We start from the raw sequence: 15,584 nt of genomic DNA, 5'->3' as shown, positions 1-15,584 counted from the left end.
TATGCTACTGAGACCCTTGAAATGACCCTTGAGGATCAATAAAGTATCTATCTATCTATCAATCTATTCACACACTTGGAGTCTCAACTTTGTGTGGAACATAAAAAACTGGCACAAAGAACCCAGCAACATCACTTGTTTTAAGTATAAGTATATATACTCTTTTGATCCCGTGAGGGAAATTTGGTCTCTGCATTTATCCCAATCCGTGAATTAGTAAAACACACACAGCACACACACGAGGTGAAGCACACACTAATCCCAGCACAGTGAGCTGCCTGCATCAACAGCAGCAGTCGTGGAGCAGTGAGGGGTTACAGTAGGTGCCTTGCTCAAGGGCACTTCAGCCGTGCCTGCTGGTCGGGGTTCGAACCGGCAACCCTCCGGTTACAGGTCCAAAGTGCTAACCAGTAGGCCACGGCTGCCCACACATTTTCATTTGAATAGTTAAATTATGGAAACTTTATTAATGGATTACATTTCGATTGATGAATTTTGAGTCTTTTTGCCCTGATACTAATATATTCTACACGAGTCTCATGCTAGTTTGCAGTATGAAACATCACAAGGAGCAGGAGGTCTTTCACTTTTTGGTAAATGATAGGCATTGTCTTTCACCTTATCGCCAACAGTTTGTGACAAAAGTGGCATTTGACTTTGTTTCCATTATGTTCCACATTTTAAACATATGAAACTTCAGTGATTTCACATTTTGGATTAATGGTATTTTTTCTTGTATGGAGACTCAGTCAGGATAATGATCAATCAGGAAACAGGCTTTAATCTTTCAATGATGCACATCAATGGAGAGACAGACTTCACAGAGAACATACACCCTTATCTCTAACTAAACAGAGAAATACCCCAATATTATATATATATTGCTCAAAAAAATTAAGGGAACACTTACAGTTTTCCACAATTGTTAAAACACATTTTTTGAAACCTTCCACCCTTTTCTCCATTCTCAAACTACATTCAATGTCTGATAGTTCTTGCAAAATAAAACACTCGCCTCAAAGCCAAACAATGTCAGAGTACCGATCCAGTGTATGATTGAAGTGTTCCCTTAATTTTTTTGAGCAGTATATATATATATACATACACAGTATATAGTTACATATAGTTATATATAGTTACCAACTATTCAGGACCTTTACAGCCAGCACTGCAGGAGAAAAACCAAGTGAATCCTCACTGACCCCAGTCATCCCAGCCTCTTCACCCTCCTACCATCTGGTAGAAGGTATAAGAGTATTCTGACCTGTACCAGCAGATACAGAGAGTTTCTATAAGCCACCAGGATGATGAACTGTCATATTTTATATTTATATATTTTTTCTCTCTATCTCTTGCCACATCATACCCACACACCCTATTACTCCTCCCCAGGGGCAATATTTGGGCCCTTTGACAGACAATAATTCTTATGTCTCATCCATTACACAAAGTCCTCCACCAAATATTAGCCTATATAGTGTGAACATGGCATTATGGATGACATTGTCGCGGTAGTTTTCGTGCAAATTACACTGGTCACTACAGTGAACAGAAATGCATTCATGAAAGAGGATTGTTGATGTGTAGAACTTATTATGAAACAGCGTCGCTGTGTGGACGATAATGATAATGTTGGGTTTATCCAATGATGCCATGCTGTTTTCATTCAACAAGTGTTTAGGATTATTTGCCAACTTCTTGCATAGGCCTCTATATCCTAGTCACTATAATTAGTCTGCCTATCATATTGATTAAACGACAAGTTAAGGAAATACAGCTACCAATTAAGACAATAAAGCTATAAGTTTAGTCTATAGATTTGACGTAACACAGGCTACAACAATCTTCTTTTATCGAAGATTTACATAATCGGCTATTTTAACTTTTCGTTTGTATAACAAAACAATTCTATCCTCTTTGACGATACACGAATAGTTTCATCCCGGTAGGCTACAAGAAACTTTCCCTTTAACAGGTGACGTAACAGGGTTTAGTTTGCGTTCTTCAACGCCGACTCAACTCTCTCAGACTGTTCATTACAGAGCGACCGAAGCGAGGACACTGGTGTCAGGGTTAACAAGACGATGGAGTTTTTAATTGGAAATCCTTTTTCCACACCAGTGGGGCAGCGAATAGGTAACTATGGCATTTTAACAACTTCTAAATGCGCAATACCTAAATTGGCGACTACACTGATGCCATAGCCAAGTAACCAGTTTAGGCTACTATTGTTCCATTCGAATGAATTCTATAGACTAGTGCACGGGATAAAGTCTATCATTGGTTGATACGGACAAAGGTGCATCCAAATCGATTGAAATATGCACATCTTGAACCGTAAGAAATGTACCTAAGTAATCAAGATTGACAGTACAATAAATGATTACGGTCTGGACTGACACCTTCTGTATGCCATCTACATACGGAGGCGGGCCTAACTTTTCTTAATCCGCGACTGGATTGGTGAAATGGATATTTTCTCGGCTGGTGATAGGCGGAAGATATGAGACGAAAACTTGCATGGACTTCCCATGTACTAAATTAAAATGAAGTTAGATGTGACCTAGTCCTAGATGTAGGCCTAAACTTGTATGCAATTGGAATGATGCTGCGATATTTTAGTTTGGAAAAGAGATTTGTCAGGCTAGGCCATTTTGTTGCTGGATGTGTTCTGTAAAACATATTCTGAAATGTGCTCTGTCAAATATTTTATGTTCCAAATAGGATTGGTTTAGGGCTTAAAACCTGAATATTGCAGTGAAGAAGTGTATAGGAAAAAGGTTGGTTTGAGATGATAAGATTATTTGGCCTCTCGCCTTGACGTGAGGCAGGATGGCCAACCTAGTTGCTCGGGGTAAATACCCTCACCACACCACTCTCTGTACCTTGTGAATGAATGGAATGAGTTTAATTTGCCAGAATGTGTGCCAAAATGGCAACAGCAGCTGACTGTCACATGGACGTGGGATAAAATGAGAGGTTAGGGTAACAATGGATGTTAACTGCAGACAGATAAGCATTACTGTCCAAAAGCCTGACTGGGCCACGGAATACTGGCAGTTAGAGTAGGCTACAGTTGGCTGTGTGCATAGTAGGTGTAGTCTCAGACATGGTTGATTTGAATTTTAATCTATCATTACAATGTCATCTTTTTGCTTCTGGACTTTCCAAAGGTTGTTTGTATTTGTCATGGTAACTTCATACCATAACCACAATGTTGACTAAAGCTCATATTGACAAAACTGCACTGTTGCCGGGAGTCCCTCTATCACGCAGTCCATGTAAACACTAATGCAGCAATTTTGTGCAAAGCTGCATTTTATGACCGCTTGAACCTAGTATTGTTCTGTTTTTCTCATGAAATAAAATCAACCACAGAGTGTGTTCTTCCTTTGTGTGCTGTGCTTATGCTCCCCCGATAGAGCATGCTACCAGCTCAACGTTACCATCAGAAGATTGGGCACTCAATATGGAGATCTGTGACATTGTCAACGAAACTGAAGAGGGGTACGTTGTCTGACTTGTGTGCCATTGGCGGTTTGCATTGTTATATCTACAATTTTGGATTTATTGTTACCTAACAGCAATGGTATATAACATATGTACTGCATACATGTGCTGTAGATGAGGCAGTGGATGTTGATGGTATTGGTTTTATTTTTTACTTAAGACCCAGAGATGCTGTTAGAGCAATAAAAAAGAGGATTGTGGGAAATAAGAACTTCAAAGAAGTTATGCTGGCATTAACAGTGAGTGCATAATCACACATTTCTTTCTTTCCTTTTTTGTTTTTTAAACCTATTTACACTTTTTGTTGAGTAAATCAATATATCATCTTTGCACAATATCTGTATGTCTATTCATAATAAACAGAGCTGATGGTTTAGTCTGCTTTTCTGGACTCAGGTACTGGAGGCATGTGTGAAGAACTGTGGCCACAGATTCCATGTTCTGGTGTCGACCCGAGAGTTCATAGAGGGGGTTCTTGTCCGAGCTATTTTGCCCAGGAACAATCCTCCTTTGGTGATGCAGGACCGAGTACTCAGCCTCATACAGGCAAGAATATCTTGATTCAGTCAGCTCTCATACTTGGAGACTCATAGTATCTGATCGGTTTGTGTCTGTTCTGCCCTGGAGGTGATTTTAAAAGATAAATATATCATCAGGCATGTATGTTTGGGTGTGTGCCTCCTCAGGGTGTGATTCTTTCAAGGCTGTGTCTGTTTAAGGGTGTGTGTGTGTGTGTGTCTGCGCTGTGGCCTTACTTTGTAACTTTCTGTGCCACAGGCGTGGGCCGATGCATTCCGCAGCTCTCCCGACCTGACGGGTGTGGTGTCTGTTTATGAAGACCTCAGGAGAAAAGGCCTGGAGTTCCCCAACAGTGACCTGGAGGCTCTCCCTCCAATCCACACCCCCACCAGGGTAGGTTGCTCATGAATCCACTTAAATAAGAGGAAGATGTTTCTGATAAGTTAGATAAATTGAATATCATCCAGCGCATGAACATCCAGAGCTTTCAGTTCTACAGCCATCAGTATTCTCAGACATGTCTTGTCTCCCCTTTCCAGAGTGTGACAGATCCCCGCCCCCCTGTCACCGTGTGCTCTGCACCCTGCTCTCCGAAGCCGTCATCTCAGCCACCCAACCACACCCAGTCTCAGCCCCCACAGAACCAAAACCCAGATGACCCCGTCATACTTTCACCTCAGCAGGTTTGTAAAATTCTTATTACGTGTCGTACTGTTCCTGGTTTGTACTTTCGTAGTAAACTGCCAGCTGATGCATAGACTGACTAGATGGTGATTTGTAGGAATGGACTAATGACATGTCTGACTGCCTCCTGACAGTATAATCATTATTGCACACGGCAGCATTATTTGCTATTACTGTTTTGCACACAGTCTTCATTTTGTTGTATGTATGTTGTAAAAAAGCCCTGTGGATTGATAACACACTGCACAGCTATAGAAATGTTGGTTTCTCACGGCTGCTGGAATAGCTGACAGGAGTTTAGCCGTCAGAGTCCAGTGACTAGAAACAAACAGCACTCCACCCTGTTTCAAGTGTGACCCCTCTGATTGTAGTCTTCCCAGAAACTTAAAATAGAATGCTGGTTGAAAAACTCTGGAAGGAGTTGTGTTGTGCCTTGTGTTGTGCCTATGTTGTATGTTGCATAACTTTCAAGTACTAGTACTGCCTTTATAGTATTGATTTGTCATTATTAATATGATTAATGGCATAATTGTTTATAATTATAAAATCATTATCCCATAAAACTTTGGTAGATGTTGAATCTGTTGAGACAGGAACATTCTATTCTCCATCTTTCAGTTAAAGAGGTTGAGGTCGGACATTCAGGTGGTGCAGGGCAACCTGACGGTCATGTCTGACATGATGACTCAAATGCATCCAGGGTGTGCTCAGCCGTCCGACAAAGAACTGCTTCTGGTGAGATCTCCTTATAAGACTTTATTCACCATGAAAAAGAATTTACAATCTAGGTCGTGTATTATCACATTGTAACTGACATGATTAATATTATGGGATATTTATGTGAAATGGGACATTTGATTAATATTATGGGATATTTTTGCCACTGTGGTTTGTATCAGGATCTAATTTAAGTATTCTTTAAAATGATACCTTATGAAGCATGTGATTGAACCTGTGAGTAATCTGCGTGATCTGTGTCTTTGCGTCTGCAGCAGTTGTATGGCACGTGTAAAGACATGCAGGAGAAACTGGTGGAGCTGATCCCACGACTCTCAGAGGAGAAGCTGGTGGAGGAGCTGCTGGTCACCAACGATGAAATCAACACCACCTTCACACGATACAGGAGGTCAACTGCACAGATATTCTGCTTTCAGTGGATTTCCAATTTAGCCACACTTACAGCAATATACTGTATGTCAATGGGTAGAGAGCAGGGATCCTAACCTCTAGTTTCTGTTCTAGGTTTGAGAGACTTTACACTCACTCAAATACCCCTCGGCAGGTAAAGAGAGGATCTGCACGCGACAAACCAAACTGCATATGTTTTAACTTGTTTTGCCTGTTGCTGATTCTGTTTCTGTTTCGGATTCTGATTCTTAAATCCATCAGTGCCCCACCTATACTAACCTCAAAGACTTCGACCCAGCCTCTGACCAATCGGTTGGTACATCTGAACTCAAGCCTTGTAGACAGCCACCAATCAGCACTCTTTGCAGCCAACTGGCAACTCTTCGTAAGTGCCCTTTCATCAGCTGTTTCATATGCTATGACCATGTCCTCAGTGCCAGCATTAAAGTCTTATAGTGTCAACATTGTTGTTTTTTTGGGTTCCTCTGTAGATACAGAAGAAGTTATATCAGCACACAGACAGAATCACACTGGAACCCAACAGATAATCAGGTAGAGTATTCAGAATATGAGCAAGTGTTCCAACCACTTGAGACAAAAGTGGCAAAAGAATGAAGACTGTGTTTGCCTATTAAGAATTATTTTCGTTGCAGGTAAAAGTAAAACATTCATTCATAACTTGAAGATCTTGAATATCTTTCAGTGAGCACCTCGGCAATTCTGCAGTTGAGGCCTCTAACAGTGTACGGAACAACAGTGGAACGGTCAGTATCTGTCATTCCCCCTGGTCACCTTCTTGAAAGAAGATTTTCTACCTGAATGTGATGCCTCATCCTAACCTTGAACCTGCATACAACACAAACATACTCTGTCCTTAATTAGTACACCCTGAAACACCCAGGGCATCAGTCAAGTCATTATCAGTGTTTAATCAAGATTGTTGTTATAAAGAGTAGAGATGCATAAGATGTAATTGTCCGTGGGAAATAACAATATGCTACTGCCAGTGGATAGACATAAATAAAAACAAATTCAGTAACAAATAGAGTATCCTTCTCAGTTAAATCTAAAGAGGCAATTTAGTAATTAAGTCTGATGGGGTTTTTTTTTGTAACGTATGTATGTAATTCCATAATAGCATTATTAAACAGCTTTGTTTCACTGGACATTTATGTTTTTTTTTTTTTTTTTTTTTATCTTACTGCATTATTTGTCTGTGTGACAATGCTCTCATTGGACTGCATGTGAAGAGTGACAGCCCAGACTCCATCCCCCTCAGCTCCTCTCCACAGTTTGATTGGATGATGGAAAAGGGAATGGTGGGTCTGACCGGCCTTTAAGGTCGTGTCCTCGTGCTTTTTTGCTATCCTCTGCCAATTCACTGTACCCTTTGGGAATCATTGGCTCAGGCGAGAACGACATCTTTGTTGGAATCACAGAAAGCTCTGTTTAAGGGACATTTCTTCTTTTTAATGCACGCTTCTGCGTTTCACTCGGGAACAGTGTGTGGATAACTTCATAGGCCTCTGCATGGTGTTTATGGGTTTTGGCTGGTGGTGGAGACTTTATTCCATCTCCTACAGAGAAATTGATCTGTGATTGCACTTACTCTTCAATGGGAGGCTGTTTGGGGTGTGGAACAGGATTCACTTCTCAGGACATTTCAGGAAATCACATTGCTTTCTAAAAAGACAAGATTGTGTAATGTTCATACAGTCAGCATTGACCAATTGCTACCCAATGACTAATTTTTCTTCCTTCTCGCTGATAGATTCCTGTAAGTCAGGCTACAGCAATGGATGACATTGAGAAATGGCTTGAATTTGATGATGTAAGTCAGTCTGTCTATCTCTCTCCTTATGCATTTTCTGTGTATATATCCCTTTCTTTGTGATCTGTTGTTTTTAGTTGTATGACTATTCATCCTTGTCTGATCTCATATCTGAGGAAATTTATCTTGCCAAATTCTTATATTATGTTATATATGTAATACAACTGGAATCTTTTTCCATTTTCCATCTTATTTTAAATGATACAGGAAGAGGACATGGGAGACTCTGAAGGCGTAACCAGTGAGGGTGTGTAGAACTCCCTATACCATTGCCTGTGTGTTTCACATTATATCACACTGTGTGTCTGCTTCTTCATTGTCCTCTCTCCCGCCATCTCCTCTAGAGTTTGACAGGTTTCTGGCAGAAAGGGCAAGAGCAGCAGACCGTCTTCCTTCAGTGAGAGCATCACAAGACCCAAGCAACCCACAGCCTAACTGCTGATCTACAGAGTCTCCTTTCCACAATCTGTCATTAGATACAACCCTCCCAAGGCCTGACTGCTGCTTTGAAAACTGTTATTTCACATAACCTCCTGCACAACAAACTGTGGCCAACTGGGTGACTTCAAACAACCACGGCCAGTCATTTCAAAACTGTGTGTAGAAAATGTTCAGGTTTCAGGACTAGACATCGCCATACCTTATCATTGCATCAGCTGATTATCAAGTAAAATGGTTTCCAGTTGCATTTATTTACATTTCTCCATTAACATTGAGCATTGTCTCTCAACTCTGACCCTTTACTGAAGGCTCAAATCCTTTACACTACTTTAGATATGACCCCTTACCTTCACCTTCAGGTTAGGCTCATTACTCCAATTAGCATAATGAGATGGTTGTCTGGGGAGTGCTGAATGTATCCTCCCACCCTGAACACTAGGCCTATATTCTGAATGCATCCTTTCACCTTTACCTTGCTATTTCAGTTCAGATACATTCAGATGAACTGTATAGGCTACTTTAAAACTGAGAGCTCAGTCTTTTAATATTTTTATATGAAAGTTGTAGATCATTATATATTAATATTTTACAGAGATACGTGCTAGCCAGCATTTCTTTGACCAATTTTCAAGTTACAAAAGCACAAACTCTGTATTGAGTTTACTGTACATATTTGTCATGCACATTGCACTCTACTGAGGTGATCATTTTTGAAGGAAGATAATATTTTTAGACTATATGAAAGCACTACACCTGAAAAATTAAAAGTTATACATGTATTTTATGAGATATGAAGTAAGAGTAATAACATTCCTGACTTGCAAGTTGTTTACAATGAAGACATTAATCATGGCAGTTTCAGTTTTAGACCTGAACACCTCAGGCGAATTAAGGGGACATACTTAGCTCAACCAGCATTAGGTCAGCTTATTCTTAGCTACTGAAAAACTGTTGTGTCACTGACTTCTATACTGCACTGATGCAATGTAGCTGATAACTGCTCAGCTGTTCAAAATCTCAGAACACTGTTTTTTACATGTACTATGTGTATATGTGTACATTTAAATGTAAGGTAAGAAGAAATATTAAAGTTCAAATGAAACCTGTTACAGAGTTACTCTCTTCAGATTTGTAAAGCATTTACTATTTTACAAGGCACTTTCACAGATTACCATGAGAGTAATGCAAATATGGATAAACAATATGGTGTTCCACACTACAGATGGAATAACTTTCATCAGGATTGAAGGAGAAAGTCATGTAGAATCAAATAAAGTACTAGATTTCTAGGCTAATAAAATACTTTAAAGTTCCAAAAGGTATGTTATTGCTTTCATCATGAATCAGTACTGATTATTATTATTTATAATATACAGTATACTAAACACAAATCTAAACCCAACACTTTGTTTTTCATGAATTGAAGCGTCGATAAGATTTGTTCTGTGCACACAAAAGCCTTATTTCTCTCAAATGATACAACAAATGTATCAAATACATGTTACTGGGCAAATAAACTTTGCAGAGATAATCCATCTACCTTACAGGAGTGACATTAAAAGATGCTGATTAAAAAGTCATTATTCCACTAATGTGCCTTGAACTGTCCACTGCAAAAGCAGCTTTACTGTATCACACAACACAATGCCACCGAAGTTTTGGGGAGTGAGCATTGGCATGTTGGCAGCAGGAATGTCCACCAGAGCTGTTGCTCGTAAACTGAATGTAAAGGTCAGTGTTCACTAATATGAATAGCCCATTACCAACTTTTTGTAAGGAATAATTGCACAGTGGTTAATTGCATTCACTCAGGTTCCTCTACATAATGCAAATATGGATGAACATCCAATATCCCAAACAGTCTGAGGCAGTTACCAGACTGACATGAGATGTAGACCTCTATTTGTTCACTGAGTGTAAGCCATAGGTGTAAGCACAAAATCAGATACACCCGGCGGATTTCATTGGTTGACTTTGTAACGCCCATGAAAGTTACATATCCTCTCTGACGTCATGCTGTCACGATAAACCACGCCTCAGCTACGTTGCCTCTGTCAACTGTGGGTCTGTGTCAAAGACAAGAAAGCATGCCGCTACGATCAGCTGTACGTGTTATAAGTACCCCTTTGAGGGCTGTTCTTCGACCCTCAGCGACAAACAGCTGCCGGGGATATGCTGCTGTTGCAGAAGCTCGTTCTGTGTTGGAACATGAACTTGATTCAATCCGAGCGGCAGGCACTTGGAAAGGAGAGCGAGTGATCACCTCCAAGCAGGGACCACACATCTACGTGGATGGCAGTCGTGGCGGTGAGCAACAGTCTAACTAACAGCCCTAGCCTTACTAACAAGTGAGCATTTGGAGTCATCTCGAAAGAAATGAACTTGCCATGTATTAGGCTACGTGGCCATGTCTGAATTCTGAACCATGTTCACGTTCATCTGTCGTTAGGTCTTCCGAAAGTGCATGGCTAACTACCTAGCCAAATAGTTAATACCAGCTTTATCAGTTGACATGTGGTGAACGTTGTTCTCGTACAAGTAGCATATATGCTTTGAAGTTTTGAATGAAGAGTAATTACGTGTATCAACGTGAAATTAAGTTATAGTAACTTCCCTGTTTGAGCTATGGTATCATAATGCTACTGTACATTAGGAAAGGCTTTGTCATTCTTCTTTTGCCTATCCTCACACATCACCCCCAGATGTTACAGTAGCCTATTTGTTAACTCTCCCTCTTAAACTACACAATTTCAGCTATGCATTGTTGTGACTACAGTTTCAGGCCAGTAACCCTGCTATTCACCAATTCTAAAGTATCCTTTAATGTATCTCTGTGTTCGCAGATATATTGAACTTTTGTGCAAACAACTATCTGGGTTTGTCCAGTCACCCAGAGGTTGTAAAGGCAGGTATTGAGGCCTTACAAAAGTATGGTGCCGGACTAAGTTCTGTCAGATTCATCTGCGGCACACAGGTAACTAATTGAAATGAGCAGTCAAGTTATCCCCAGTATATGAATATTATTTATAAACATTCGAGTACATTTGTCAAGTACAAGTCTTGTGCACAGTAGAGACGTATGTTTTTTGTGTGTTGATTTGGGTCTACAGACACTTTTGTCAATTTGTTTTATTGGTAATGCTCTCAAATGGTTTAATTCACTATTTGAATGAGAATATGATGTCAAAAACCAGACCAAAAACAAAAAGAGCTCAGTTATGTCCCCAACAGATTGCGTTTACTGTCCTGCTCAACAGGCTGAGAAGTCATTCACCTCCCTGGGCTATACAGCTTTTCAACAGATCTCAGAGAGTGCAGGGTGACAATGACCTCTGGGCATAACACTACCTCTCTGCTTTTAACATGCTATTAGATTCGCTACAGGCTATATTGGCCTTTATGTACAATCACAATTTTGCTGTAGGTCTCTTTTTATGGGAATCACCATTTACACAGCCTGGTTTAATATAAAGCCTATAGTCTCCTAGCATATTATTGCACTGCCTGGCACATGTTGGCACATACTCCATTATCTTAACAGCTCTTTTTATTGACTCTGGTGGATAGGCTATCACTATACTACTGCATTTTAAAAATGCACTTTCACTATTTGTGTGTGTTTTCTTGTTTTGTATATGTTGTTAAGCTACCAGATGCCTACTTTTCCATCGGAATTAATAAAGTATCTATCCATTTATCTATCTATTCCTTCCTATAGGATATTCACAAAGATCTGGAGAAGAAGCTTGCCCAGTTTCATGAAAGAGAGGACTGCATCCTCTATGCAAGCTGTTTCGACGCCAACGCTGGACTTTTTGAGGTTCTGGCCAATATTCTCTGTTTGAGCCCTCTGACCTCTTTGTATAGCTCATTGACTCATGACTTCCCACACAACACAAAATGGTGAATTTTTTTGTTTGTTTTGTTACCCTTGCCCAGAGGGAGAGGGTATTGTAATCGGCTCTCTCCATTTGTCTGTGTGTGTGTGTGTGTGTGTTGTGTGTGTGTGTGTATCCACCCACATAACATGCACTAGTCAGATTTACTTCAAATTTTAGGTAGAGGGTTACCATATCTCAATCCACCATCATAATTATCTAGATCTGGATGAGGATACAGAGGCAGGAATTAATTCTAACTGACCAGTTATAGGGGTGAAGGTTGCGTGATTGGTCTCATTTGATCTATTATAGAATGACCGAAGAATTGGTCTGTATTTGTTGGTTGCTTGATACTCCCATTGAAATGCTCTCAAAGGCTGTTCTTTTAGTGATGTTTTTTGCCCACAAAGGCTGTTTTGTTAGTGATTTTGTTTTTGACGGTAAATAGGCTTGGTTGTTGATTGGCCACTGTGTTAAATCCCCTACTTACAGCACTAGGAATTTAATATCTCTCTCTGTGTATTTGAAATTATACAATATTCTCATAGTGTTTCTCACATTGGTCTCTAGGCAGCAGGCCAGTAAGGGCAGTGTGCTTAAATTATGTTTTTTCTTCTTTTTCTCAGGTGCTGTTAGGTCCTGATGACGCTGTGCTGTCTGATGAACTCAACCATGCATCCATCATCGATGGCATCAGATTGTGCCGAGCCAAGAGAATGCGCTACAAACACATGGATCTGAAGGACTTGGAGGTTAAACTCAAAGAGGCTCAGGTAAATGTTTTATTTCATCCTATTAACATAACTGTTGCTGGTAATGATAAATAAAGGTATGTACTTCTTTCAAAACACAGCACCGAATATAATCCAAATGAAAGTTGTAAATTATTAGGGTTTGGGTTGTTCAGTCAAGAGAGTTTGATTTCAATGATACATTCTGTCATGATTCTGTCCTTTAAATGTCTCTCTTTTTTTAAAACAAAAATCCCTAGTCGTCACGCATGCGTCTGGTCGTCACTGATGGTGTGTTCTCAATGGATGGGGATGTGGCACCACTGCAAGGAATCTGTGACCTGGCAGAACAGTATGGAGCCATGGTCTTTATTGATGAGTGCCATGCCACAGGTTTCCTGGGCCCTAGGGGCAGGTAGGTGGCACAGTCAGTGTTTGATAAAGCAGTTAATGTCATGACAAGGATGTAAACTGCAAAAGATTGTTATTTTAATCAGTCATCTAGTGCTTATATTAAAATACTACCTCTACTAATAATATAGTTTGCCAAGTTGAGCTTGTCTGTTTGCAGGAAAGGGAGTTTAGTGTTTTTTGTTGTCTGATTTTGCAGAGGTACAGATGAGCTACTGGGAGTCATGGACCGCGTACACATTGTCAACTCAACCCTGGGGAAAGCCCTGGGTGGAGCGGCTGGTGAGTGGATCAGATAGCCCATTAATGTCATGTTTTACACAGACATGTTTCACAAAAGGGGGCATCATGAAGGCTTTACATGATCATATTAACTCCCTCACCAGAAGATGATTAATTTTGCATCCCAGTACAATTTAATATCCTCTCCTGTTAAAGATCTTGTATCACTGTAAATAAAAAAAATGTTATGTTGGATATTTTTATTCTTTAGGTGGGTACACCGTGGGACCCAAACCTTTAATTGACCTTCTCAGGCAGCGTTCACGCCCATACCTTTTCTCCAACTCTCTTCCCCCGCCTGTGGTGGCCTGTGCCACCCGAGCCGTGGACCTGCTCTTGGCGTCCAATGAAATCGCTCAGAGCATGGCAGCCAAAACCATGAGGTAGGATTCCAGGGGTGGAATTTAACTGATGTGGCGAGTGTCCAAAGCTGCCTCAACCACTGATTATGCAACTGTTTCAGACGGTGACCTGATCTCTCTGCAGAAAGACGATAAGACCCCAGTGTTTTGTCTTTGTTCTAAAAAGAGGAGTTTTTTCAATGAATATGTAGCAAAATACAAACCTACTTATCACTCTCTTTTCTTTATAAAGTGACATGGATCTGCAGTATAGTGATTAGAAATAGAATGTTTTGGTTACTTAGAGAAGCTACCATTCACCTTTCTTTGTGATATTGGATCCACGTCATTTTGTTTGCTAACTACCGGTACTTCTAGATAGTAGCCAACATATTCTAGAGGTCATTCTTTAACTGCTGTACTTCATTGTTGATTAGATTTGGTTCAACAAATATGTAACAGAATAGAATACACATGTACTTATCACTCTGTTTTCTACAGTAGAGCATAATATGATGTTTTGGTTTGTTATAGAAGTCACCATTCACCGTTCTTTGTTGATATTGGATTCATGTTATGTTGTTTGTTAACTACTTCTAGATAGTAGACAACATGATCTACAGGTCATTCTTGAACTGCTGCACTTTATTATTGCATTAGACTTCAGTATCAGGTACCGCTATTACAAATGTCTGTATACAATGCACTTTCCTCTGTATTAACTTTGTATCAGTAAAACATTTAAAATCGGATAGTTGTTGTTACCCACATGGTTGGTAGTAGTCTGTTTTGTTCATTATGAGGTGGCAGGCTAAAAGACTACTAGTTTTGGCTCAAAAATAAACAAACATAACTAGAATATCGTTAAACCTTTTTAAGGAGCTTGACTGGTTAAACAAGCCAAACACATGACAGAAGAACAATAGAAAATTACATATTAGTGTTCTTCATGAATGTGTTGAAACCACTTTCGATTTCCACAGGTTCAGGAATGCTATGACCCAAGCTGGCTTCACCATTTCTGGAGCTGCCCATCCTATTTGCCCTGTGATGTTAGGCGATGCACGGCTAGCTTCGTTGATGGCTGATGACATGCTGAAGCTAGGTGAGGAGTCAACTACTGATCTGAAATGTTTCAAATATTTTTATTTTATTTTTTTTATTTGGATCGTCATCCCTGTATGTATCCTGTTTACTGCAAAGCGTAGATACAACTTCAACCATAATCTATCAATTGCTTTGTAAAACTAATTTAATTATGTTTATCTGACCATGAACAGCAGGGTGCATATGCCTAGATCTTTAAGGTTAGATAATGTAATATTTCTTTCTCACTCTCTCATCTTTCTGTGCTCAGGTGTATATGTGATTGGATTTTCCTTCCCTGTGGTACCCAAAGGAAAAGCCCGTATTCGTGTCCAGATATCGGCAGCCCACACTGATGAGGACATTGACCGCACCATGAACGCCTTCATTCAGACAGGCCGCAAGCATGGGGTCATCTCATAAACACAGCAATACTAGAACGCCATCAACTGTTACAGCTACAGGAATCAGGAAGGGTGGCTTGTACAGCTGCCACTGTTACAGACAGACGTGAAAACGCTAATCTTATAGATGGAGAGACTTTGCGTGGAGAAAGCTGGTAGTGTTTACAATGATGAAAGGCCAATTGAGTGTTATATTTGCCTTAAAAATTGCTTAATAAATAACTTTTGTTAACAAATTGTGTCAGCATATCTAATGCTTCCTTCTCCATATGCATAATTTCAACCTGTACCATACTGGATTAAGACCAGTAGCCTTTAAACCTTAAATCAGTGGC

At 40.0% G+C, this 15,584-nt stretch overlaps 2 protein-coding genes across 3 annotated transcripts; both read left to right on the top strand.

Moving 5' to 3' along the window:
• Positions 1-2,001: 2,001 nt before the first annotated feature.
• Positions 2,002-9,219, top strand: tom1 (target of myb1 membrane trafficking protein). 2 transcript variants are annotated; one of them, XM_042087687.1, is made up of 16 exons: positions 2,002-2,136; positions 3,423-3,507; positions 3,671-3,749; positions 3,907-4,056; positions 4,288-4,422; positions 4,569-4,712; positions 5,332-5,448; positions 5,706-5,839; positions 5,956-5,995; positions 6,103-6,226; positions 6,333-6,393; positions 6,545-6,605; positions 7,092-7,160; positions 7,613-7,672; positions 7,880-7,919; positions 8,017-9,219. In XM_042087687.1, exons 1-16 carry the CDS (start codon positions 2,085-2,087, stop codon positions 8,112-8,114), a joined length of 1,449 nt encoding a protein of 482 aa, XP_041943621.1. In that variant the 5' UTR covers positions 2,002-2,084; the 3' UTR covers positions 8,115-9,219. The 2 variants fall into 2 exon arrangements, with proteins under 2 accessions (XP_041943621.1, XP_041943622.1); XM_042087688.1 differs by lacking the exon at positions 7,092-7,160.
• A 925-nt stretch (positions 9,220-10,144) lies between these two features.
• On the top strand, positions 10,145-15,485 carry gcat (glycine C-acetyltransferase). The gene is made up of 9 exons (XM_042087693.1): positions 10,145-10,420; positions 10,957-11,087; positions 11,832-11,933; positions 12,621-12,767; positions 12,986-13,140; positions 13,336-13,418; positions 13,630-13,801; positions 14,743-14,864; positions 15,117-15,485. Exons 1-9 carry the CDS (start codon positions 10,201-10,203, stop codon positions 15,266-15,268), a joined length of 1,284 nt encoding a protein of 427 aa, XP_041943627.1. The 5' UTR covers positions 10,145-10,200; the 3' UTR covers positions 15,269-15,485.
• The last annotated feature ends 99 nt before the right edge of the window (positions 15,486-15,584 follow it).

The sequence above is a fragment of the Alosa sapidissima genome, chromosome 3 (assembly GCF_018492685.1).
Source record: "Alosa sapidissima isolate fAloSap1 chromosome 3, fAloSap1.pri, whole genome shotgun sequence".
Taxonomy (NCBI): Eukaryota; Metazoa; Chordata; class Actinopteri; order Clupeiformes; family Clupeidae; genus Alosa; species Alosa sapidissima.
The sequence above is the reverse complement of the archived record's forward strand: the minus strand, read 5'-3'. Positions and strand labels throughout refer to the sequence as shown.

Bases quoted from the DNA above. Each gene is read 5' to 3' on its own strand.
- tom1 (XM_042087687.1), top strand. From the start codon at position 2,085: ATGGAGTTTTTAATTGGAAATCCTTTTTCCACACCAGTGGGGCAGCGA. The intron at 3,508-3,670 runs GTACGTTGTCTG...TTTTTACTTAAG, and splicing joins GTCAACGAAACTGAAGAGGG to ACCCAGAGATGCTGTTAGAG. The intron at 4,423-4,568 runs GTAGGTTGCTCA...TCCCCTTTCCAG, and splicing joins CAATCCACACCCCCACCAGG to AGTGTGACAGATCCCCGCCC.
- gcat (XM_042087693.1), top strand. From the start codon at position 10,201: ATGCCGCTACGATCAGCTGTACGTGTTATAAGTACCCCTTTGAGGGCT. The intron at 10,421-10,956 runs GTGAGCAACAGT...CTGTGTTCGCAG, and splicing joins CGTGGATGGCAGTCGTGGCG to ATATATTGAACTTTTGTGCA. The intron at 11,934-12,620 runs GTTCTGGCCAAT...TCTTTTTCTCAG, and splicing joins CCAACGCTGGACTTTTTGAG to GTGCTGTTAGGTCCTGATGA.